Raw genomic sequence first — 26,846 nt, 5'->3', positions numbered from 1 at the left:
ACTTGTTCTAGTGTATAAAATGTGTAAAACTGGTTTTATTTTCAATTAATGTCCAGAACTTTTTTCCACTTGTTTTACTTTTCCAATACACATACTGAGCTGCATGATGAATTGCATCTGCAATAGAGTTATAATATTTTTTAAAGTCCTTGACTAATGACTACATAGTGAAATGGTACAAAAAGTTTATCATTAGTAAAAATTAGGCCACAATTATAAACTCTAATAATGTATCAAATTTTCAGGGTTATGGGAAAAGCACTAGTTTCACTTGTTGTAATATTGATACCTTGCGATTTCCTTGCTGAATTAACTTTTGTGTAGGGTTGACATTAAATTTGTTATCAAAATCTTTACAAAAATATGCAGTAACGTTTGGAAATTCTTTCATGCATTTTAGAATGTTGTTAGCAATGGAATATTCAATTAACATTTGTGTTTGGAATGGCTTTTGAAACCAAGAAGAAAACAAGCTTTGCCGATGTTATATCATACTGTAATGAAACAAAGTCAGAAAGAGGTAATTGTCTTTGGTCAAAAATGCATAGAAAACTAATATACTTCACATGCAAATTTTGCATTCTTAGAATAATGTGGAATGTTTGTTTATTTCAATTTATTGAATGTGGCATTTATTGAGCTTAAACAAGGTTAATTCTTTGAAAATTTATTAGAGTTTTGCAAACTAACCTAACATATAAGATTTAAGAAAAATGTGAACACTATATATAATATAAACGACGACCTTTTAGAGTACATGCATAAAAGTGAGACAAATTGGTTTTAAATTGGATTGGCTTTACGTTGATACGGGTTTAAAGTAATCGCCCCCCTTTTTTAAATAACCTAACATAGGCTACCTTTTATGGTAAAACAAGCTATTACCAGATTTGTATTTTCAATTTTTGTCACATCTTGCATCCCATCTAGATCTGAACACACTTACTTTAGTTGTGATACCGTTGTAGATCATCAGTTTGGTTCATAGAATTAACCTACAAAACTTTAGCATGTAGACAATTCATTTTGTTGTACCGTAAACACATTTCTTTAATCATATAAAGATACAAAAGAAGCAAATTTGATATATGAGAAAGCAACCTGCTTCTTTACATGGTTTTGTGCATTGAAATTAAATTTGTATAACCTGGATATGTTACATGGTTTCATAGATTTACATTATATTTTTCATTTACGTTAGAACACTCTTGCATAGAAGATTCGAACATGTGATAAAATACCAAAGAATCATATTGAAATGTTCTTAATACAAATTCCCTCTGGAAAATGTGATAGAAGACATGGTGAACTTGCCTTTCAAAAGTTTTATATTCTGACATACAAATATTTTTGAATTTTCTATACTATGACCTTTTACTGTGACATGCAAATGTTTTAATTGATATTCATAGTTGAAGCACGCTTTAGTCCAGTAGTTTCTTGATAAAATTAGTATTTGCAATTCGGATACCAAACTCTGTTTTATATGTTTTGTTTGTTTCCAAAACTTGTAATTAACAGAGCTCTGTTAATTACATTTGTTGCTTTGTTTTTTGATTGATATAGCCATGGCCACCTGGAGATGCGGCCTGATTTGTCACATTTTGCAGATTTTGATTACAGCTACTGCTAGTGCTTGACTGATATTTTTTGAGATGTTTTTACTTTTTGCGGTTTCCTAATGACATGAAACTTTTTTGTTGCCTTAGGGAAGCAGCAGCAAATGAAAAAAAGTAAGTTGAAAAACTCTAAATCAGACTGTTATTGAAAAATTAACAGTCTGACTAAAATCTTCGAAATAAAATTTTCTTTGTTTTTCAACATGTGAGGATGTTAAAACCTATTGTGTCATCTGGGGAAAAGAGAAAAGAAAGCGTAAAAATCTAATTTTTAGAAAAATTTATTTAAACGTTTGCCCAAAGTTAGTAAAACCTGGAAATTTCGGCAAAATGTGACAAATCAGGCCGTATCTTTAGGTGGCCATGATATAGCCTACTGTTCTGTGTTTAAATTTAATCAATGTCATTTATTATCTTAAAGATAATAAATGAGTTTTATTTCAACTACTAACAAGGTTCGAGTCCCACTCATAGCCACAGCGACATTATTGTGGAAACTCTGAGTGTCCGGTCTAAAAGTCCTTCCAATTTCCAGCGAGGAAACGCGTGGTCATCACCAGTGCACAAAGAGGCACTGGAATTGTCGAGCCGAAAGCGTTGTGCAGTTTTAAACATGATTGGTGAGCTATGCTGCATGAGCTGGGTTTGGCAAGGGAAGGTTTCTTGCATTGGCAATAGTATGGTTTGTTGTTCCATTTGTTGGGTCGTTTTAGTTTGTGTTTGTGTGACTAGTTATACAAGTCATCCGCAAGCAAATAATTTAATTGGGAAATTATACGTTTGAAACCTGCTTTGGAAGCAGAATCGCCACCCAATTGATTTGCCAAACTATCCATCAACTAGCCTTCAACATCATTGTTTCCATAATGTCTTGTAGGAAGTGTAGGTATTGAAATGGGGCAATTTTTAGTAAAAACTACAGCCCCAAATGCGTTGAATCATTTTGGAATTTCTTATGATGGAATCGTAATATTTGAATTGTCACATTGAACAGCTTCATTTTATTTCTATAACATGAAGTATAAACATTCGTGCTCTATCTACAATGCTTGGTTGGTAGATGGTTGGTATACTTGTTGCAGTGAATTGATGTCACATTTTAAGAAACAAAGTTTTACTGTAGTTTTTCTAGTTTCAAGTGTGCTAGATTTGCTGTGGTTCTTTGTGTTGAAAAGCTGTTTTCGTTTTTTCAATGGCTCAAACGTTGAGGTAATATTTTAGTTAGCAATAATTTATCCCTTCACCCTCTGTGCAGAAAAAAATTGGAAGTTGAACATCCGTAGCAAGATTGAGTCGGATTTGACTGATCAAGTACAACAAGCGCTGGCCCCTTTGACCAATGAGAAGCGATGGGCCAACAAGAAAAAGACAGACCGACAAAAAAACTTTCAAGTAAGATTATTTTGTGCATTTTGGTTTTACTTTTTAGAAGTTCCCGAATGAGGTTTCGTCTTTTTGTGTGCCAAAGTTACAACTGATGCTAAAGTTACGCTGCTATAACCAAGTCTCACTCATACCATACCTTCAAAGAAAACTGCTTTTGATGTAAGTTATTTTCACACGGAGATAACACGAATCACTGTAAACAAGTTATCAAGTTTTCTAAAGTATAGCTTTTTCAAGCAGAATAAACCAGAAAAACTATATTTCAGCCCACCTTTAAAACAGAAATGTATACTGTGCCAAAGTTATACTTGATATCTGGAAGTGGAAATAACTGGTTGCATCGTCAATTCGCAAGGGGTCATACAACAACTTGTATATACATAACTTAACTTTTATTCCAGGAGTTTTTTTTGGATCTTTTTGAGACACCTGAGTTAATTTGCGTGTTATTTTTCATTTATTCAGAAATTTATGTTAATACGTTTGCCTAATGTTGCTTGTTTATTTTGAGCTCTTGTTTGGTACCCCATTGTGTTCATGATTTCTACAGACTTGGGATCTAATGTAAACAAACAAATGAATAAAACGTAGCATATCTGGATGTACTTTTGACTCATAAAAATCTGGCATGAAATAAGTTGTCGATAAACCATCACAAAGAATAAACTTAACAGCTTCGTTACTTGTTTCAGTATTCAATTTATTTGTAGAATTTTTTGTTGATTCCACAACAGAAGTATTTCGTTGAAACATAACTCGAAGACTTACCCGGTCTCTAACATGTTTTCTTTGAAAACCGACACCATTCTTTTGCCCTATTTCTTTGCTATTGTGGAGGCACAATTGAACTATTGTTTTATGTCTTGGTCAAGAAGGAAGCAGCTACACGTGAGGCTGGTTGCTTGTCACCTCCCCAATGTATAAGCTGACCTATCAGCTTACGCAAGCAAGGTCGTTTTATGGGGAAATCATTCTGATACCTGTTATGTGCCTGATGTGGCTAGTGCCAGTCAATAAGTTGTATGCCCTACTGATCAAGCTGTGTTGCTGAACTAGGGTGCATCAATAATAATCGTGTTTTTATTTGCGCCCATTGCGATAACATACAGTACACTGCGATCACAGATGCGATACAACAGACTACAGGAAGCAGCGAAGTGACATATAGTCTTCGAGTCAGCTGCTCCCCTTTATTTTGGCTTCAAAATTTTCCCTGGCGTGGTGAACTTGCTGTGTGGTGCAATTTTCTTTGTAAATAGCAAATAAAGTGTATCTACGTGTAAATTTCATTCGCAACACCAGAAGATAAACCATGACAAAAATGGTGTAAAGCACTAGTATAGTCTAGCTGGCACATATGCCTATGTCCCCTAATGTCGTGAGATGTTCCAGTAGCAGCATACTACCGGTACTCGTTGCAATGCTGGTCCATGGGTAACAGCTTCCATTTACCTTTGATGATTTAAAAAGAGATGTGGCAAGAGCTTAATGTTTAGGCTGAAGGGGAAGTCTCCTGAATACACTTTTAATGCAAACTGCATGCTGTTGGTATATCCTGGGAGGGACCTAGTATCGTGTATATCTGTAACATTTCACTTTAGGGGATTGTCCTGTGCAATTGTAGCTCTGCTGGAAGAGTTAATCTAACCACAATTTAATTCTAAAAGTGTCGTAAGTTCATGAAATCTCAGTTTTAATAAACCTTTTTGAAAGTGTGTCACTTTCTTGGGATGTACTTCAATTCTGATATTAAAGTACATCCCACTACTTTTATAGTAGGATGTACTTTTTTATACGGATTATTATCACTGACAACACATTGGAATAATTTTGGTTCTGTTTCGTCTAAACAACGAACAATGCTTTCGAATCATGTGTCTGGTGAACATCCTTGGTCGTCTTTTCTTTTAGATGCTCAAGATGAATTCTTACTCAAAGAACAGGTTTGCATCAAGATTCGGATCGGACTCTAACGGAGGAGGAGGAGGAGGAGGAGGAAGCTTTAAGTATATTGACGTTAATTACATCCCTCAACATCGTGTTCTTCCGGGAAGAGGAGAGAACTATTACTCCAAAGATACTTTGCCGAAAACTCTCACTAATCTCAGTCTGCCAAGGAAGAGTGGCCTTCCGTCGCAAGGTAACTAAGTTTTGCACTGAACTGAGTTGCCTCAATCAGTCCAGTGATTTATTTCCTTCAACAGTCGTCCCGTAGGAGAAATGTAGCCTATTAGGGTTGATATCAACTTGATACCAATTGTTTTTTATCCTAAATTAAACCAGATCATCCTTAGTGGAACTAAATTGTCAGTACAAACGAAATTACTTAATTTTGTTGATATATCGATTTTTATTAAAACGAAATTACTGTACTCAGTTCAGTGACGTATTTTCTTTGATTTTTCTTCTGTGAATTATACTCGTATACATGTTTGTGGTGTGTAAATGTCATCAACCCCCCAAAGTTAAAAAAACCCATCATTGATATGTATAGCGGACTTGTCGGTACAAAGTAAACAGATTTTGTTGAGCGGTTTGCGTCTTCAACACGTTTCGTTTGTGCGTTATACCGTGCATTTAGTACAGAGTTCTTCAACTCAAATTGTTCTGAGGACCAAATGAATACCGTATGCAGCCCACGGCCCTCATGTTTAAGACCCTTAATTGAGAGGTATCCACCATAGTAAGACAGTGAAATCTATGCAACGAGTACTTGATTCTTGCGTTCCTGTATAAGCTGGAGAAGGCCCTATCTGTCTTGGCCTTTGAAGTGTTGGTGGGTCATTGGCAAACCGCTCGACTTCGGAGCATGGAACAAAAGCTCATAGGAGACGGTTGTTCTGATTAACTGTCTAATCGTCAGCGATAATATCTAGCAATCATCCAAACCAACCTAATCATCAAACGGGCCACGGCCTCATCAGTTTTGTAACCGGTCAGTTCGTGTTAAAGTCACTTGCCAGTTCATCTGATCCTGTTCCAATGTTGTAAGCAGCGGCGACGACGATAACTACAAAAGTCTAACGTTTCATGAAGAAAATGTTTGCACAATTACACTGCAATGATTTTTTCTCTACCAAACTCGCAATAGAAGTTCGATACTTTGCAGGCTTGCACGGCTTGGAGGACATGGCCAGAGCACAGAAGCATGCTTCCAATATAAGAGGAGGCTTGGACGTTACCCTCCTAGACTCTAATTTCAACTTTCTATCTCTCCCCAAGCATGAAGCTGGCCTTAATGGCTTGAAGTGGGTTCAAAGCGTTTCTTGCTAATGCTTACGTTTATGAGAGAGTGATACTTTAGTCTTTTTAAGGTTACCTTGCTTGTATACGTAATCTACTTTTGTAATTGAGTAGACGTTGAATTAGATGGTCACGACTTTGTTCGTTGCAGGCCATTAGTTCCTAATGTGATTTCCTACAACGGTCTATCCCTACCTAACTATGGAGCGAATCGCAGATGTTTCCAGGTGAGTCCTATCATCCTTCATCTTATGCGAGGCGTGCTATGCAGGAAGCAATGTTATTCTGGGTTTTTAAGCAAGATTATAGCCGGTCGTAAATTGATTGTTCGGCAAACGAGTTGGCGTTCAGAATGTTTATCACACAAGTACTTACTCTGGTGTTGAACTGTACCAAATTATGCAAAATAGTCTTGTGTAAAAGTTGGTGAATGTATTCAGTAATACTGAGATCTTTTGGTGAAGTTTTGTATAATGCTGTTGTATGCCACTCAAAGGATGAAAAAACCCGCAATTCAACTAAGGAAGATGTTATCCCTATTTTGTGTTGGTTTGTGAACCCCTCATTTCACCCAATAGTCCATAGATGGTTGCCCGGTGCGTTGTGAAGCATAGCAAGAAACTTTTTCCTTTCACGCTCCGTAAAAGTTGATATTATTCCAGTTGTTGTATCCTGGTCACATTCTTGGCTAATTCTATATTTCAAAACGTGTTTTTACTGTATTTAAACATCGCTTAACATCCATTTGATGAAGTTAGCTTGTTTATCTGTCAAGTTATTACAGAACATCCTTGCGATTTATTTTTTAAGGTGTTGTCTGAGATGTTTTCCAATCGTTTGTCGACAGATGTACGGATCATCCGGTTCAAGGGCTATTGGCACTTTCAAGTTAAGCTTGAGACGCACTTGAGAGTATTATTTTTGCAACTACTGTGTTAGTGAATGTAGAAGACAATAAATATGGAAATAGATGACAAACGTTTTGTACATGACCTCCAGTGATGAAAGGTTTTCATCTGCACACAGTAGCCGCCCATACTTGACGGTTGAAATAAAGTTTTATACATTGTTTTTATGCGTCACAATTGATTATTATCCGCTCGCAGTTTAGGCCATCTTTAGCGCACAACAATGGCCATTGTGACAGCATAGAGATACAACGCTTTAGATTGAATGTCGCTTTCACTAAACATTGGTTTAACGAAACATATCAGACAAACGATGTTCATGACGACCAAATGTGCTCCAGCACTAAACCACTGCTGGAGAATTCAAATAATTTTTCCATTCAATTGTTTCGGGCAAATATTGAGTTGTTTTTGTTTTTTTAACAAATCCACCATGATTCGCCTGATTAGTATCACTGGACAAGCTCAGTGTAAGATTATACTTTTCAAACCACTCTCGTCTCTATGGACAGTCCAGTAACCGGCAAGTGTCTTAGTTTTTGCATTCGCGACTCTGTAGGCTTCAATACCGGTTCGGCGATACCGACAAACACTTCATAGATATCGATTGTGTTCTTTGTTGGATAATATAGTTGAAGATAGGTCTTCGTAGTAATGTGGTAACTGGTAACATCGTAAGTTTGGTATGAAATTAACAAAGATATTTTTGCTATTACTAAATCGTTGGCTGATGTGGAGCTACGGCAAATACATTGTGACATCATGATCATCAGCGTGGACGGATTGTGTCTTGGAATGTCGATTGTTGCAAGACGACCTAAGTTTTTAAACATGTTGTTTCCATTGTTTCAGCTAAACTGGTAAAAACGCCCATTAGTGAAATGCAGCGTGTTCTTGGTAATTTTATGTTATCAATTGTTACCACGTTAATGCGACGTTTAAAAACGTAAAAATCCAGGCAATGCATAAATGATTTCTTCAGCTGTGAACTCCTGGAATGTATTGACTGGGAGCAAACCACCTTCGTGGTACACTGCGTGTGAAAATTTTGTCCCTCCCTCTTGCATTGCGTATAGCTCACATCAAAAATATGACCAGTGCACTTCATAGCAACACAAGCCCTTTTGGCTCAATTGTTTTACTGTCATCACTAACTAAAGCTTGGATTTTCGTGGTTAGCTTTTTCATCTCGTTTTTTCTAACTTTCCAGGCCTACACGAAAGAGGGAATGAATAACCTTTTGAACTCTCGGACGCGCAGGGGTAAGCTGACCTACTTGGGGGATGGAAAGTACGTTGACAAACGTGGGGTTACCATCAGCCGATTGGGACCCTTCTGGCCCCAAGGCTACGGCCCGGTGTGCGATTGTCCCAGGTCAGTCATACTGTTGCTTTCTATCTTGTTTCCTTAACTTGTAGTTGTAACATTTCATTAAAAATTAAATGAGTTCCATGGTTTTCGGTTTTTTCTTTTAACATCGTGATTTTAAGTTGCTGATGACGCTTGCTGTCATAATTGACATCTTGTGAAACGATGATCGACAGCTTTAGTTGTGCGTTTGAGATACCACCATTTCAGCCACGTATCCAGCCTACTTGTGTTTGCTGTAGGACTAGGTGAATGTGTTAAAGGAAGTTGTTGAAAGGAAATTAACATTGAAGTATTTTTATACAACCATTCAGATTTCCATGCTAACCCTATTCAATGATTGTTTTGTTTGTAATGTTTTAGATTCATTAGTTCCTGTCCCAAGCAAGAAAAGTTGTTGCGCACATCAGGTGAGCAGATATGTTGTTGATTTGTGTGCCGTTATAATAACCAGACATTTCTCTTACCGGGTACATTAGTTTTAATCTACTTAAAAGTAGGATATTTAAACACAGAACATAAATACATACGTAAACATAAAAGAGCATTAGAGGTGCTCTCCACTCAACACAGGAATCTGACACCAGCTCAGAAACCCAAAACTGTAACAAGTTGAAAACAGAAAACACAGCTTGTGCCAATAAAGCAAGAAATGTCTGCGTCCGAAACAAAATAATCATGACGTCACACACGCGAATAAGAAGAGGGCGATTTCATTACAGTTTGTATACGTACCAAGTTGTCTATCAGGGAGGGCCTCGTCAGAAGCGCAGAGGTTAAAGTCTCAATAAGCGCCATGAAGCTCCGATGTCCGCGGTTGCCACTTTAACATAACAACTTTTGTAAGCGTCTGTAAAGCATGAACCAATCAGAAGCTGCGTTTCCTGTGACGTCATTGCGCAAATGGAAGTTAGAGGTAGAACCACGGCCGTGGTAGAACAGAAAAATGCAAACAGCTCTTATAGAAAGTAAATTTAGTAAACGTTCCGCCGGAGCCACCGTGTCCTAGGTGGTTAGGGCGAGGGAATACATTTAGATGACGTGAGTTAGATTCCCACTTCTGTCATAACTGTTTTTTCTTATGTAATTATCAAACAACGTTCAAAGCACTGATCAACTCTCTGGCTGAGTGTTAGAAGGTTCACAATTCGACGGTAGCCGCCTAAACCATGTTCTGATTGGTGCACCAGATTGATTGCACCAGATGGTTTGTCGGGTATTATTGCTGAAGGGTTGCATAGCCGAGTGGTGAGAGTCCTAGTTCCACGATTAAAAGGGCGTCGGTTCGACACCGCTCAAGAGCATGCGGCTCGTATTTGGAAAGACGTTCAAAGGCTTGCCTGCCGTCCACTTAATCAAAATTTTATACTGTACAGTATTACCTGGTGAAGCCTGGATACGATAAAACAAAATTGAAAAAGCAAACAGAACACTGTTGAATGGAACTTACCTTGGAGCTGATGTTATGTGATCATTTCTTTGCAAAATTAAGGCTTGTCTGAATGCGATGTGCTTCTTACAAAGTTGGTTTGTCGATCCAACTGGTTCTATTGATATCGTGCCATTGTTAGAGAGCACATTGTCTGCTTCTGCCAAGTCAGCTGGTAGGCTCACGTTGATTTTTCCTAAACAAATGTTTAATCAATTGCCAATTTGACATTTCAACTGCCACATGGGGCCAAGTGTTGACAATTTACTTTCTTTGAAAATGGTATCAGCGTCGTCACCTTCAAAAAAACGTTACGTTTTTATGACAATTGACAACACTGACTTTAGAAAACTATGTGGCACCCTTTCCTGCCGACGCTCGGCGCATACTTATGTAAATAGAATACATGTTTGCTAACAGGGAACTACGCTGTCAGCCCTATGCCTTGAACAGCTATATGCAGTTGGGAATCATTCTTGTCGCACTTGTTTGCTTGGGACATGACGATTTTGTTAATTTTGGTGACATGATTATTCTTGTCGTTGTGCAGCAATTGCGTTGTCTTATATTTCTCTACTGTGGTGAAATTAGCAACGTCTTTGAAGTAACTAAATGCATGTTTTATAAACTGATACCATTTCTCAAAACACAAAAATAAAAACAACGGCACCCATCAATATCTGAGCCACCGTATTAATCGGTGTGAAAGCAATTAATTATATAACACTTCTATGAGAATTGATGTCACTTGAAAGTTATATTTTCATTTGAACTTTGTAAATTCAAGGAATTCTTTCATACACCAAACAGTATTGTCTTCGAAAACAAATATTAGTTCTTATAAATGTGTAGACTATAATGTCCATGCGTTGCGTAGTTAAGAGTTGACTTGACGTAAAAGTGACGCAATTGCTTTTTAATCTACTCACAACAGCATCTGGTCTCATTGTCCGCTTAGAGAATAACAGCACTTGTGGTACCATAAGCACCACTACGGACTCCGGCCTTGGGCATCTCATTTAATTCTCATAATTATTCAAGAGAAGGACAATTCAATGTTGCCTAAAGCAGCACATATATGAGTGAGTTTAACTTTTCTTGTTGCTGTTCATTTGAATACGAAAGCAGGAGGCTGATTGGACGTGTGTGGTCATAACGAACTTGTTATTGAGGCGCTCTATTGAACGGGAGTGGTTGAGCTATCCGAATGTTGTGTCTTGACACGCATAGGGAGGCTTAGTTCTATAACAGCGGTACAAGACGCCAGTTTAGTGGTAATTAGATGAAAGGGTTTACTGGTAGTTTCGTGTGGCCGCAGCTTCATGTGTTCAGCTCGTTGTCTTTAAGCCAGTTTTTAAAAGTGTTTTTGCATTACTGAACTGTGTTGTAGCCACCGGGTAGTGCAGTACGTGGACAGTCTAAGCTTAAATTATGAACAATTCGTTTGCTGTTTTTACAATTTGGACAGATTTCTATTTCTCAATCTGTTCATCGGCGAGGAAAGGCAGGAGTTAGAGAATGACGTGATAAAATTGTATTGCAGATATAATCCATTTGTTTCTGTCGAATGAGCATTGTGGAAGTGCCTCCCTGAATAATAATTTGTGGCTCTCATGTTGCGTATAATTTGTTAAGTTAAATTACATTCCAATATATCTATTTTTTGAATAACTGAGGTTGGTTAATTAATTGTTAAGCTGGTTTTAAGCATTGCCTATCCATCAACTGTTCAGTATTTGTCTCACGTTGAAACAACTCTGCTACTAATCATAATAATAACAGTCCTGCGTTTTGGTTCTGCGTTACAACTTGATTGTTTTGGGGGCGCCAACGTTTGTGTAAACGAGTTGTTGTTTTTCCGAAGGCGAGGAGGTGAGCTTAGCAGTCAGACTGCACGATATCGTATTATGAATCGAACGAACTGTGTTTGAAATTGTAAAACAATGTAACGACTGGTTTGCTGTCTGGAAAGTTCCTTTCTACTTCAATGATTATATTCCAGATAGAAGTAAAGGTTGTTACGTCAGGGTGTTACGTCAGGGTGATACGCCATGGTGTTACGTCAGGTTGTTATGTCAGGGTGGGGTTATAAGTGTATAACTCTCGTACAGGGGTACTAAGATACGTGAATAACAAATAAGGCGCAAGTAGCTTCTAGTGTCGCTTAGGCGATGTAGACGGTCGTGGTTGTCAGAAACGTTTACAAGCAAATGGCAAATGAAAGTTTCACTCACGACCGCCCACCACATTGTTTCTTCTTAACGCAAATTCTTTCTTTTTTCATTAAGGTCCATGTTACTGAATCTTTGAAGAAATAATTTTGCGCTTTGTATGTTGAAAATTATTAATAGTTTGTTTTTATTTATTTGGAACATTCAAGTTCATCTTTCTTTTGTTTAAATAGAGCTGTAGCTTTTTCATGATTGTTCAATGCGACAAAATTTATTTTAGTTGGTTCGTGTATGATGTTCGCTGCATGTCAGACAGATGTCCCTATGCCTGTCAATCACCACCAAATGTTTAATGACCCCGCCCACAAATCGGTGCAGCAATCAACTACAGAGTTGCCAAAACTGTTTTTCAAAAGCAAGCCGGTCAAAGAAAAATGTCGAGACCGAGCTGGTTTGAGCAACTGTTTGAAGAATGGCAGAAACTCTGCACCAGGGAGTGTACCTGGACTAAGAAGCTATGATAAAGGCACCACCAAAAGAAAAAGGCCAAATCTTGTAGAAATAAAGCAAAATCGACCTTCTGTTCCCAAAGATACAGACGCAGCTTTTCAAGAAGTGGTCACAAGGTGGCTGCCTGAGCTACTAAATTGCAGGCCTCACAGTTTCAATAAAAATTTTCCAACAAATCTTCTGCTTCCGAAAAGCACTTTCTGGTCTTCCGTCAGCTCTAGACATTCTTCCAATAAATTCCGTGGCTTGAAATGGCCCAAAACTAAACAAATGGTCGTAAAGCCCCCTAAGTTATTGGAGTCTTGCCCTGAATTAAATGAAACCTTATGTGCTTTGAAAAAGAAGCAATCGATTTTAAATTCGCGAAAGGGTAAGTGTTGATAGTTTTGCTTTTTCCTGGTTTATAATTTTGATTTATTTCCATAAACTGGCTCCTTTTTATGGCTTTCTTTACAGATGATTCAACGAAGGATAAAGATGGTCCAAAAATAACCAGTGTAACAACCAGTGCCAACAACGTTGGGTTGACAAAGCCTCGGTTCTCTAATGAACCTGACCAGGCTAATGACATTCAATTTGGAAATACCAATGCTACCACCGACCATCATTCTACCAACCAAACCATCTTTGAACCATCTATGAACCATCTCTCGAACCACCAGCGCACGAGACACGAACACACCAGTAAAACAAACCACACTGTGTTAGAAACCAGTAACCAAGAAACCAGTAACCCGCAATCAACTACTGGTCTGCCTCTACCCAATCAAAATAGGAACCAATTTAACCAACCAATTGCTACGAGTAACCAGGTTTCTAACAATGACGTCACAAACCGTCTGAATAGCCAAACAATGAACAATCAATCGAGCAATCACTATCGCAATAAACATTTGTCTAACAACCAATCGATCATTCCGAAGCCTACTAACAACTTATCACCAAGAGACGCCACCCTCAACAAAGTATCTAGTCAAGGGAAGTTGTCCCAAGATAAGAAAAACTCCGTTTGGAGAGGGAAACCAGTGATCTACGACTGTGACCGCTCTTCTAGGAGTCCTCTTCCTCATTCCATCCCTGATGGAGTAGATGAGTCGTTGGTGTTTGAATCTCGGTTCGAGTCAGGAAACCTGCGACAAGTCAGGCGAATGTAAGTCCCTAGGATTAGCTCTTCCTTACAAACTCTTCCTGGACGCAAAATAAAACATGAATATTTTTTATTACTGTAACGTTTTGAAATGAAACGCCAGTCAAAACGTACCTATGTCACTCCGTTTTACTAATGTATGACTTAATTCCTTTCATAATTTACATAATATTGTCACTACTGCTCGCAGACTAAATTTATTTGTTTCTTAGCAACCGAAAAACACTATTGTTGATTTCTTTCTCAACTTAACTGCTGCATTCTTAAACTGACCCACTGAAGATTTTACTATGCCTGTTATAAAGTTGTGCTGAAGAGAATTTAATATTCGAAATCGCAATACACAACAAGATAAATAATATGAGATGTTCTACTGGTGCAAATTAAGCTAAACTATCACAAGATGTATACAGTGACAATCTGCTTTTATTCCGACGTTTCGTCAATCAGACACGACTGACTTCTTCAGGGGGCTAGACCAGGTAGTGACTACCTGTCTAGCATGGCAAAACACAGGACCATGTTGCTGAAAACAACTAAACATGCAAAATGAAAATTCAACTTCTGGACAAAAACTTATCGCGCGCAAAGTTTGAAATAAGTTTGAAAAAAAGGGAAGTTTTTGTCCAGAAGTTGAATTTTCATTTTGCATGTTTAGTTGTTTTTAGCAACATGTCCTGTGTTTTGCCATGCTAGACAGGTAGTCACTACCTGGTTTAGCCCCCTGAAGAAGTCAGTCGTGTCTGATTGACGAAACGTCGGAATAAAAGCAGATTGTCACTGTATACATCTTGTGATAGTTTAGCTTAATTTGCACCAGTAGAACATCTCATATTATTTAATTTAATGCCTGGTGAACAGTCTCAATCAATTTTCAGCACAACAAGATAACTTGACATCAATTGGACTAGTCGTACATTTGTCTTGAATTTATAATTAGTTGGCAGTGCATCCTATGGATCCGTAATTGGGCCTCTCTCTTGGCATCAGCTTGCTGGGCGTGCAGTTGTTCTCTTGCGTTATATTGCCTTTTTCATTATCTTTGCATTTTGGTAGAGAGTTTGCATTTTTTTTGGATAGCAGGATGGCATTTTGAAATGAGATGCCATCCTGCTATTGGCAAAATGAATAATGAATAAAAGTATACCGTGTAATAAAAATAAAAGTTACCGCAAAACTAAATATCTGCTGAACATTTCATTTGCAATAATTCATTGTTTTTGTGTATGCCTCTTATTGCGCTCATAATGATTGCTATGTTCTAACTATCATCTTTGTTCCCTCATAGATCCGAGTACGACTACGAGCTTGTGTTGCGCACAGACATGTACACAAACAGACACACGCAGTGGTACTACTTCAGGATCCAGAAGGCGAAAAGAAACCGACTCTACAAGTTCAACATAATCAACTTCTTGAAGAAGGACAGCTTATATAATTACGGTACGTGACTACAATGACGTCATTTCTTTAGGTTTAGAAGATGCTCTGCCAATTATGTGGGTTGCATGGAGCCCAGACCACGGCAGCAATAAGAAAGGAGGCACACTGCTGTTGCAATATACTTCTTTCGGTCACAAGTGTATGTTTTGCTTCTGCAGGGATGAAGCCGCTGATATACTCAGAGAAACGAGCTGTCAATCAAGACATGGGCTGGCATCGGATTGGTCAAAACGTCAAGTACGCGGCCTGGAACAATCCGACGAGGAACGCCATTTTGTCGCTCGACCTGCAATACTACTGCTTGGAGTTTGAGGTGGGCGGAGTCTACGTGGAAATGATGCGATGTGATTGGTTGATATCCAAATGCAAGGATATTTTCATAAGCGATATTGCAAATTTTATCTCTTGTACGGACTCTCTACTACATTTGCTAAAAAGTTTTTGTGTTCGTGTCATATTGGCACACTTGCAGAAACTTTGAACCCCTAATGCATGGCCGTTCACCCGGGTTAACAATTAAAAGTTTCTATCTGCACTCTGTTGCTCCCTGATTTGCCCTTGTTTTTGTTTTTTCACTCACTTTGAAGCAGCAAAGTAACGGAGCTTTGTTAGCTCAAGTAGCCAGCCACTCCTTCATCGCTATCCTATTGTGACGATTGTTGTCAGCTCTTTGTCTTAGAACGTGTTTTTGTCGCGATGTACGTCAGCTTAACATATAACACCAGTCCTCGGGATTGTTGAATGACTTGGTCACCAATCGACAAATGAACACATCCGTTGCTTGTATTTCTTGACCATCAATTGACAAAGCATTCTTACTTTGATTAACGCTGTTTGTATTGCCCACAAGTATCACAAAGATTTGTTGTTAGTTATCAAGAAAAAGGTTTCACCTGACAATTGACGATACGAACAGTGTGTGTCGCTTGGTTGAACTTACCAAGTTATTATCTACAATTGCTCTTCTATGTTCGCCATCTTAAGTTACCGGCAGCAGTGTTTGTCGTCGTCGCTTGGAAAGCCTTCCATCGCTGATGTGCTACTTTTCAACTGGTTGATTGTAGCAATATTCATGAGACAAGAAAACCTCTTTCGAAAGTTACTTCTGATCGTTTTGTATTTAGAGGTTTCAAATTATTCACCCAGGTCCAGGCACTGAGGTTGACAAATAAATTGTTTGTAGTTGAGGTGTTGTTGCTTGTAAGCTATTATTGTATACATCGTTGGGTAATGTCTTCTAATGTTGCTGTCTACCTTCGGTCTCACGACAGAGATGGTAGGAAACAACTATTTCTTTTCCTGGTCATTGAATCTTGGCCTTTGTGGGCCATTTTGCTGGCATTTTGTTCATAGGTCAGTGTAGCTAGTATTGTAGTTTTACAGTAATAATGGTACAAAATTAAGGAGACGTCTTTCCACAGGTCACGTTAGACTGGGATGAAGTGGAGGAGGACACCATATACCTCGCCCACTGCTATCCTTACACCTACTCCGACCTCAGACGACATCTTGACCACGTGATGGCAAACCCGGAAATGGCCCGCCATGTGAAAAAAGAAGTATTATGCGAAACGACCGCGGGAAACGCCTGTTTTCTTCTCACCATTACAGAGTTTCCCGACCCAGAAAAAGATAAATACAAAGACTTCCATCAGGTGATGCAAAAGTTGAAACATAGCCTGCAGAGTTTGGAGGCTATGTTAACTAACTGAGCTTGTGTGGAAATAAGCCCATACCATCGAAATAATACGAAAATCAATGAAGTATTGTTTCGTAACACATTACGTAACATTGATATAATAAAAGTAACCACCGTGACGCAAATAGTAAGATACGAAATCAGGTGTCAACGCATCAATGGTTACACACGGTTCGCCATTCCTTGGGCATATCACAACCCGATCATTTAGGACAGGTCATAATTATATCTGCAGTCTATTGTGGTAGATAGCTTCATCATTTCAGGCATCATCTGCACCGCATTGATGATTATAATTTGTGGACCTCTGTTACGCACAATCGGTAATCGCATTACAACGAGAATGTGCGTAGATTCTACGTCATGTAAAGCATATACTGACGCAACAAAGAAAAACTTTTAACACGATCGCTTTTTATTGCAGGAAAAGAAGGGGGTTGTGGTTACCTCCCGCGTACATCCGGGGGAGAGCCAGGCCAGTTGGATGATGAAGGGGGTAATTGACCACCTCACATCTGACCACCCCTTGGCTAAGCAACTACGGAAAAAGTTCATTTTTAAGGTCAGTTGGGCATCTTTGAAAAGAATCACTTCAGGGTTTTAAACATGTTTTAAGTAATTCCCTGATAAATAAAGCTGTTTTTTTATTATTTATTTAACGTTTGCTAACGGTCAACTATGTGCAAATTTTATATCGAAAGGATTTTTTTTTCATTGTGAAAATACGCAATGTTTAATGTGGATTCGCATGTTTTAAATTTGTGTCAATATCAAATTATCTTTGGCTCTAAATTTTGTTTCATTTTCTGTCGCCGAATGGTGGCGCCATAGATCGTTCCCATGCTGAACCCGGATGGAGTGATCGTGGGAAATTATCGGACGTCATTAGCAGCACGTGACCTGAACCGGAACTATCGCCATCCCAAACAAGGGACTTTCCCTACCGTATGGCACACCAAGCAAATGGTGGACCAGTTCAACAAAGACCATCCGGTAAGTAATCAATCAATGCTTGGCTTATCACTGGTCTAGTTCAATATAAAAAGTGAATGTTTGGTTGGTTTGAATCTTTATCCTCGGACTGAGAAAACCTCTGGTAGGTTATTCCTGGCAGTTTTGCATTCTTGTAGACGTTTTGAACTGCTAACGCAGGCCCGGTCACCGAGATTGACAGAGTGAAGTTTTCGATTGCTGAAAGGTTATCTCTGGCTATTCCATTCACAAGCTGCTACTAAACGGAGAGCAGTTCTTAAAAGCATTGCTCAAGCGTACACCCCGAGAATCGAACTAACGCCACAACACTATCTTACAATTTTTTTTGTGCGCAAAGTCAAGCGCTTAACTATCGAGGTGAGAGCACCATCAAGAAGATTTTACTTTCATCCAACGCTGGTTCATTTGCTTATAAGTGATGTCGCAATGTTTTGACGATAATAGATGTAGGAATGTAAATTCGCCGACAATTAATGTTTTTCAAAATAATCAAAGTTCTGTTCCAAACTGAAGCATTGACTAAACGGAAGATGTAAATTTCTCATAAATTTTGATCATTTTTCTAAAAGCCACTTTTGTCACTGCCTGATTTTTGTGTTTTAGATTATTCTGTACTGCGACCTGCATGGCCACAGCAGGAAACATATGGTGTTTATGTACGGCTGTGAGAGAAAGGCTATCTACAACAATGTTAACGCCAAAACTAAGAAGAATAATCAAAACGGAGAAACCAATGCCACTGCTTCGAGGCCAGTTCAGCAAAATGGCGGGAAAGCTCCAGATTCGTTGGATGAAACGCGTGACTTTGTTGAAGAACGAATGTTTCCTTGGCTGATGCACCAACTTGCCCCAACACGGTCAGAAAGTGTTCAAGTATTTACTTCATGTACTCATGTAATCGTATCCCGTCTTATGCCCGGTGGTTAGAGATTTGGATTGAGACAAACTCCCATCAATTAACTTGATTGATATCAAAACTTTCCTGAGACTATTTTACTGCCCAAGCTGGCAGATGACTTACGACGTGTCACGCTCGGATGAACCCGGTCGCATATTTACAAAATGTTTCCTATTTGGTATCCTATCTGGCGAACTAACCAATCAGAAGCCGCATCGATTTACGTAAGGAGCGACGTTGCAAGATTGCGCGCATGAGCGACGCTCTTTCACAGAGCTGTGTTCTGCATGAATAGCCCGACAGCCAACAGACCATCTCCACTTGCAGTGCAGGTGGATTCAATTAAAAGTTTTGTCAATCAACCCGAACTTGCCAAATTAACCTACCAGCCTGCTAGACAGCAAGCGAATCTGCAACTCTTATTCCAAGACGCAAAGCAAGTTTGCATGAATGACGTAATAAAGCGATCCGACTTCTGATTGGTCAATTTTCGAGATAGGACATCAAATAGGGAACCTTTTGTAAATATGCAACCCGGTCATTTATTTGTGGTGTTGGTTTCGAGTTTTGTTTTGTGTTCACATGTGGAACATTAAGACATTGCTGTAAAGTGGAACTCCATCATTGATGTTGCAGTTTTTCCTTCCATGGGACAAAGTTTGCGGTGAGAAGATGCAAAGAGTCCACTGGAAGAGTGGTGATGTTCAGACAGATGGGGATATGGAATAGCTTCACCATGGAGGCTTCGTTCTCCGGGACCAGTTTGGGGAAGGAGTAAGTTGCTTGTCTAGGCCGCAGAAACGCCACAAGAATTCAAATTTTGCCGACGGGAGTATCTTAACACTCTCTACGCTATGTGTGTTAGTGCGTCCCAGTATTCCATGTGTATAATTCTGCGAAACGCTTGAAGGTAAATTCCTCATGTGGATGAGCCTAGCTACAGGCTCAGCCTTGTCAGCAGAGTTCTCTTCACTGTCTTCAGTTTTTGTGCGATAAAAAGTTTGTGATCAACCCATTTTCAACCGAATATTCAAATTATCAGCTTTGACTTCATCGTTAGTTGCCGTAAAATAAAACGGTTATACTAATAAGTGATTAACTGATTATGATATCATCAATGATGATTTCTTCTAGAACTGGACGTCACTTCAACATCGACGACTTCATGCTGATTGGTCGGAAATTGTGCGATTGCGTTCTAGAATATTCGAACATTTGTGACAATCCAGTCGCGAAATCCCGAGCGATTATGAATATGACTCGTGAAATTACGCAACAGGTGCGTCACTGTGACATCAGATTAGACTGGTTCCGTAACTTAGCATCAGAAATGAGAATGTGATGCTCTTGCGCATGCGCAGATTAAAGTATGTAGATTGCGGATTATCAGTACCTGCAGATATTCGAACCATGCTCATGTAGGCTTCAGCGTGATTGTTCACAAGAACGAGTGCTAACATGATGACGTCATCATTCCCAGGTGCTGCAGACCAGAAGCAACCTGGCATCTACACAGCCCCTTGCAGATGGAAGCAAACCTGCCAACAACGCTTCAAGTAAAAAGATACAACAAGCGAATAAGACCAGCCCCAATACCAGTGAGTGTGTAACATGATATGACTTTATTAAAATATATGGTAATTGGCGATCCTTCCAATTGACCACATCCTGGGTGCATTATGCGGTGACAAACAACTCCAGTGACGTGGAACAAAAGTTAGACATATTTTTAGGCTCAAAATGCTGTCTATGATTGAAAAGTATTTTATGAAAACTAAAACATTGACTAAACAGGGCTGTTGACTATAGCTTCAACATCATATTTAACAACATGAAATCTGCAACAAGTTCCGTTTATTGTGGTCCCCTCTTTTACAGACGGGACTTACCCAACCCCAAGCTTCGCCAACATCAAGTCCACTATTGCAAGACAAATGCGTCAGAATAGCAAGCCTTCGAATTCCATGAACCCGGAAGTTGGTCAGCAGCGCCTTCAAGAGAGTGAGAGTGCGACAGAAAGTGTATTGCCGAAAGAGGGCACTGAAGAGACATCATCACCCGACGAAGCCACAACAGAACAAAATATTGTTTCCACTCAGAACACTAACCTAGGTGGTGACGTCAGTGATGACGCAACAACGAGGAATGGTCTACCCGCGATAATCGACGAAGCCTCCCGGCAAGCAGCTCTGGATGAGAATTGCTTCAAGTTGCTGCAGAGTTTGAACGTCCACCAGATGGAGCTAGAATCCGAGTATGTGATTTTCCATCGTTACAATTAAGAATTTATAAAAAATTTGATGCTTGCCTTAGAACTACAATCAATGACAACTCAGTTAGAGTTAATCCTTTGACCACGCCAAAGTTACCCTGATGTGTCTCTGTTTGTTGTCGTTAGCCTGATTTGTGGGTAGTGATAAACTTCCAATGCGGGTTCAGTTTCATTATATCTGACGAACCAGCTGAGTGTGCTCTCAACCTGCTACCTATGATTACCATTGGGGTTGTTTCAATGGAATCGATTTCATTCTGGTCACGTTTATAGCGAAAAATATAAAAACTGATCAATGAAATTACATTATCACTAAGAAGTTACATGCCTTGAGGAATCTTTGTCAATCATCAATCGTCGTCATTATGTTTCATAGTTCTAGAATGTAGTTTTTGCTTGAATGACGCAATTGTTCTTGTGTACATCAGTCTCAATTTCAATTTAGAACGTTGTGGCAGTTTTGCATTTTCTACAAAGCCATTATGACGTCACCCTTTAGCAGATGGCTTGACAATAACCAAAGATTATCAACTGATCTTCGCTATTTCAGAACAAGCTCTGAGAGCAACAGCGATTCTGAGCCGGAGCTCCCTGAGGATTCTCCTTCGTCGTCCGGCGGAAAAAATCGCGGATCACAACGGAATTCTGGCGGAGGGCGGAAAAAGAAGAAGAAAAAGAGGCAACAGAAGTATGGAAAATCAATTTCTGCTCCATCCAACATCCAACCTCCACCAGTGTCCAGTAAAAAAGTCCTGGAAGAGCAAAATGCTAAAGAGACCAAAGCAAAAGCAAACCTGGTATTTGAAAACATTGTATTGAAAATCTTATGTCATCGAGTGTGAACCCATCGCATGAGATGTAATGTGACATCAGATGATGCGTGATAATACAAAATCGTGCTGTGACATCACAAGTGATGACGTCAATCGAAATAGATTTGTTATTAACTGAGCAACATTGTGTGATTGCATAGCTAAGCTATGTACAGTATACAATATGGTTATAATAAGGTATCAAGCAAATTAGATCTTGGATTGTAACAGAGCCTTGTCCACAGTGTATCGTTTGTTTTGACACAATTCGACATCCGTTGACAAGAAATGTTTTAAGAATGACATCATGTTGTTGAAACGTGATCTTACTTCTCCAGGCCACCTATCCAGGCTACGTCAACAAGTACGCTAACCGTAGCAACGGGGGAATCCCCATCTTCGCTCAGGAGAGGATGAAGGAACGAGCAGCAAGGAGGTTGGTGCCTTTGGAATGCCTACGACCTTGGAATGATATTGACCGTGTTTGGAATGCATGGATAAATTTCTTAATCAGTTGCCAGTTTGTTGTTTTCAAAGATGAATTGTGATTCCAGTCAACCACTTCATCTGGTCCAGATCTGCTTAGATCCGTACCCGGTCTGGTAAAGATCTGGACCAGATAAAGTGGTTGTCTAAGACAGTATCAAGTAATTTTACTACAAAGTTGTTAAAAAAAAACTGGATCTTATCAACGAATGACTGGATTATTGAATTAATTATTAAACAAATTGATCAGCTAATCATGACATCATATGCAATTGTCCCGTTCGCAATCTGACGTCATGCATTGCAGGCTTGCTGAGTTGAAACTGGCTGAAGAAGATCGCAAGCAGCAGGAAAACCAGCTCCGAGAGCAGCTTCTCCTGGCAGGGATCCAAGACGGACCCAGCGTGACGTATGAGATTCCGGTAAGTGACGTATGAAATAGTGAGTGACGCATGAAGTACCGGTGAGTGACGTATGAGATACCGGTGAGTGACGAAGGAGATACCGGTGAGTGACGTATGAAATAGCAGTGAGTGACGTATGAGATACCGGTGAGTGACGTGTGAGATACCGGTAAGCGACATGATTGAAGAAAACATGATTGCTGTCCATGGGGAGATTTTCACGTAGTAAAATTTGTCCTTTATGCATTGAATCGATGTAAAAACAGGAATTTGCTAGCAAGGTTTATTATTATCTCGAGTTCGTGAAACACAGTAAGTTAAACAATTAGTCAGTTAAAGTTTAATCTAAACATTTTGAAGTCCAACTCATGAGACGAGATTTACAAAGATCTCGCCAGATGTTCAACTGCGACAGTTTGGGGAACTTGGTCTTAGCATAGGAAAAGTTGACATTTTGCTGTTTCTTGGGCTATGTACTTTAGCAATGATGAGACCATAATTCAGTGGCTGCCCATCACTGCTAAACAACTGGCTCTTTCCACGGACGTTTATTGACGTGCTGTTGCTGCTTCAATACTCTATCTTCATCTAGGTGTCACATAGTGAGAACGATGATACAAACGGATATTCGGAAATATGCGGGGTTCGATACAAGGTGGCCAACCAACCAAGAAGGTGAGAAGGAAGATGTGTTGTTGTTTGTGTTGATGGAACGCAAGAAAGTATACGTCACTTCCGGGTTTTAACAGCCAGCAAGCGCTCGCCGGATATATTCGGCATTTCTCGACCGAGCATACTAGAGAGGCATCTTCTCCCGGTGGCACCCCATTGGGAAATTATTTACTCTAGAAGTTCACAAAACTGACAGGGATAGTTAAGTTTGTTGGTGATTGTCTGAGATACTTTTCGTATAGTCAGAGGGACAATCCTCTGAAGCAGGTAGGGGTAGGTACCTCATTTTTCAAAATCACTCTGTATGCGATATTTAACCCCCCTTGATGTACACTATTTTTCAGGGTGCATTACATGTTGTATAACCCCTATCGTGGTCAGTCCCCCACTGGACAGGAACGTCGCCCTGTCGTCACTATGAGGTTCTCGCCCCCACCCCAGTTACGTCACAATCAAGTTGGCAATGCGTCACTGCCGCATCCTCAGCAATATGGCGACCAGGACAGCGACATGCACATGCCCTATCGTGTGCAAGCTCCCGGTGAGGGATGGTTGGCTAGTTGGATAATAACATTTTTTAATTGAGTGAATATTTTCAACTTTAGTTTGAGTTTGAAGATTTTCGATATTTCTAAAACAAGTTGAGACAATTACATGACAATCCGTTCGTCTGTTTGGTTTGTTATGAAACAATTCGTTTCTTTCCAGCTGGTCGCCTGTCGAACCAACGTGGCCTCAGTGGCCTGACCCAGCTTTCGGGGTCAATGTCCGCTGGTAGCCCCACCGACCAATCCAGCAGCCAATCAAGCGACCGAGCCGGTGACGACACCGTCGATGACGTCATGGTGCACGAAGGGAATTCCCCGCCAAACGCAGACCGAATGGAGCCGCGGTCCGTGGTCGTCCCCGTACAGCACAACATCTCCTTCAAGATGTACAAACAATCCTGGAAACAAAAACAAACTGCCGCCGCGTCGTCACAGCAACGTCATCATGACGTCGACGAGTTTGACATGGCTGTCATGCGACAGCAAGCGGCCGAAGAAGAGATGAAACTGCAAGAGGAAAATGGGAGCGAGAGAAATATTTCTGAACTTCTCCTCCCCCCAACCATGGCAGTGACGGATGTGATGACGGCCCACATGCGCTACCCTGGTCAAGTCCACAGAGTGGAGGCGATGCGGCCCCTGCCACGCGGGAGAACTATGTCGCGAGGCCCCCCAATGATCTTTGGCGAGCCCGTTCCCATCAACCAAAAAATCTTTGATCACCCCGATCCGCTAGATGGCGCTCCGCGGCAGCGTGAGAAGTCATTTACGAAAGTTTCCTCCTCTGCACAACAAAAACTTTCCTCGAATCAAAATAGGTTACGTCAACGTGACGCGTTTTACAACGAAAATACGTCACGGTCTGTCGAGCACGACTTCCAACCAGTGCACCCGAACGAGGGGCATCCCCTGCAATCAGAGACGAACATTTCAAACCAGATCATGTCGGCCGACAACGAACCGCTCTTCGTTCCTCGATTCGTCGCTTTAGCTCCACCTCGCGGTAGCAATAATGAAGACGTTTTGAGAGGAAAAGGCAACTTGACTGACAGAACAACAAACCACAGTGTGAAGGAAAGTTCAAGCTTACAACCTTCCACAGTGCGGTGAGTGGCACTCCTTCTTAGCCAAGCCATCGCCACCAGGGCACGTACCCGCAGCACAACATGACTTGCACCGAGCGTTCTTTGTTTTGTCATCGTTGCTAAGCAACACAGGCGCCTGCTCAGGGTATGACGTTGTGACGTCATTGACTTCACTGTTTGTCTACAATGAAATTATTGATGTTGTTTTATCTATCGTCTCTATCGCTTGCTCTCGAACCAAGTTCTTCGACATGATATCCAGTATAAATATAAGCTCAAAAAGTTGGCGGTGTTATTGTAACATGTTTCCACAGTTGTCACAGTCACAGTTGCCACAGTCACCTTATAGCCACTTTGCTAAGTGCCACCTGCCTTTGATGCATCTATTGACGACGATGATTAGTAAAATAACGCTGACGAGGCGACAACCCAAACAGCAAAATTGATCATTCTTACAGCCTGCAGACGTTGAATCAATGTAATAGTGACGAATTTTACTGTCTGAAGATGATGCAAGCTTCATCGGAGGATGCCTGTTCATGTAGCGCATGAAACGTTTGCATGCATCGTGAAAGCCAATCTGCACTGCACATTGTTGTAGTTTGCGCTGTTTGTATTGTCTGATAATAACCTTCAAAGAAGTTCATCAAATATAATTGATATCATTTCACCCTTTCTCGTATGAACGCGTCTTCAATTCAAAGCTATATATTTCTTTTGCTTTGCTTTCGTTTAGCACATTCCTATCACTTTGCACTTATTCCTTCCGCTTACTTTCTTGTATCTTGTTCAGAAAATGTATCTTTTTATTTGTATTCTCGCGAAATTGAACGGGAAACAATTTGTCGCTGTTTCAAAGCGTTTAATTTTCCAAACTCAAATCCGACGTTTAATTTTGTCCAAACAACGTTGAAAGTAGTTATTACAATTCGAGCAGTATTTTGTGCTTTAATTACAATCTTTTATATAGTTTCAATGCAAATTGCTTCACAGGATAGCGGAAACTACTAATATTTCAGTGCACCCAGGCTTATTGCTTGAGTTAATGAGTATGTCTGTCTACACACCAATTGATCATGTTGCTGAGCCGCATGCTCTCGGCTAGTGCGGAACTGAGGTCCTTGGAGCCTCTGAAAGCCACTTCACCATTGTACCTACACGCTTGGCCGGCGAAAATTTTACGACCCACTTCTGTGAAGAGTCAAACTTACAGCAACAACTTGTAGTCATATTGTTCATTGTGCTTAATTTTTTGTTCCGATTCTGAAATAATGAATTTTATAAATTCCTAGCTTTTTATTATTTTGTACTTTGCGATACTCGCTGTGCTCGATGAGTCTCATGGTCCTCAGTACAATATATTTTTATAATAAATTATTCCCAATAATGCTCAGCCTTATGTAAAGTGTAGCTACATTTACCACAAAATCATCTCTGGTACACCGAACAGGTCATGCTTGTAGAATTAATTCTTCGGACTGAGAAATTTTCTTTGTAGGTTATCGTGGCCGTTTCCTACACCTGTAGAGCCTTTGAATACAAGTGGATGCCGAGTTTGGCAATCCTTTGGTGTTTTCGCATTTCAACGAAGTGTTGCCGCCATTAAAAACTCACATTTTAATTCCCCTTCCTATGGTAGGGAGGCGGTGAAGTTTGTTGCCAGCAAACTCCAGCTTGATGACAAAGCACACGAGTTTCACTCTATAGCTGGCTACTCAATTAGCGGCCCGAATCCGGACCTTCTGGACGTTGA

At 40.0% G+C, this 26,846-nt stretch overlaps 1 protein-coding gene across 1 annotated transcript; it reads left to right on the top strand.

Annotated features, from left to right (window-relative positions):
• The first annotated feature begins 444 nt into the window (after positions 1-444).
• On the top strand, positions 445-26,471 carry LOC145775256 (uncharacterized). Its single transcript, XM_082586512.1, has 25 exons — positions 445-520; positions 2,075-2,239; positions 2,875-3,011; positions 4,917-5,145; positions 6,115-6,253; positions 6,400-6,475; positions 8,367-8,530; positions 8,888-8,934; positions 13,091-13,784; positions 15,070-15,224; positions 15,383-15,537; positions 16,646-16,879; positions 17,348-17,485; positions 17,755-17,916; positions 18,520-18,773; positions 19,451-19,588; positions 19,949-20,093; positions 20,295-20,412; positions 20,693-21,068; positions 21,637-21,883; positions 22,237-22,334; positions 22,692-22,806; positions 23,381-23,463; positions 23,805-24,001; positions 24,169-26,471. The coding sequence occupies exons 1-25, from the start codon at positions 445-447 to the stop codon at positions 25,116-25,118; spliced, it is 5,292 nt and encodes a 1,763-aa protein (XP_082442638.1). The 3' UTR covers positions 25,119-26,471.
• The last annotated feature ends 375 nt before the right edge of the window (positions 26,472-26,846 follow it).

This window comes from Aplidium turbinatum, chromosome 8 (assembly GCF_918807975.1).
Source record: "Aplidium turbinatum chromosome 8, kaAplTurb1.1, whole genome shotgun sequence".
NCBI lineage: Eukaryota > Metazoa > Chordata > Ascidiacea > Aplousobranchia > Polyclinidae > Aplidium > Aplidium turbinatum.
Note: the sequence above shows the minus strand (reverse complement) of the source record. Positions and strands in the feature narration are given on the sequence as shown.

Excerpts from the sequence above, each read along its gene's own strand:
- LOC145775256 (XM_082586512.1), top strand. The coding sequence starts at position 445 with ATGGCTTTTGAAACCAAGAAGAAAACAAGCTTTGCCGATGTTATATCA. Across the intron at positions 6,476-8,366 it reads CGAATCGCAGATGTTTCCAG|GCCTACACGAAAGAGGGAAT; the intron begins GTGAGTCCTATC and ends CTAACTTTCCAG. Across the intron at positions 18,774-19,450 it reads CACCAACTTGCCCCAACACG|TTTTTCCTTCCATGGGACAA; the intron begins GTCAGAAAGTGT and ends TTGATGTTGCAG.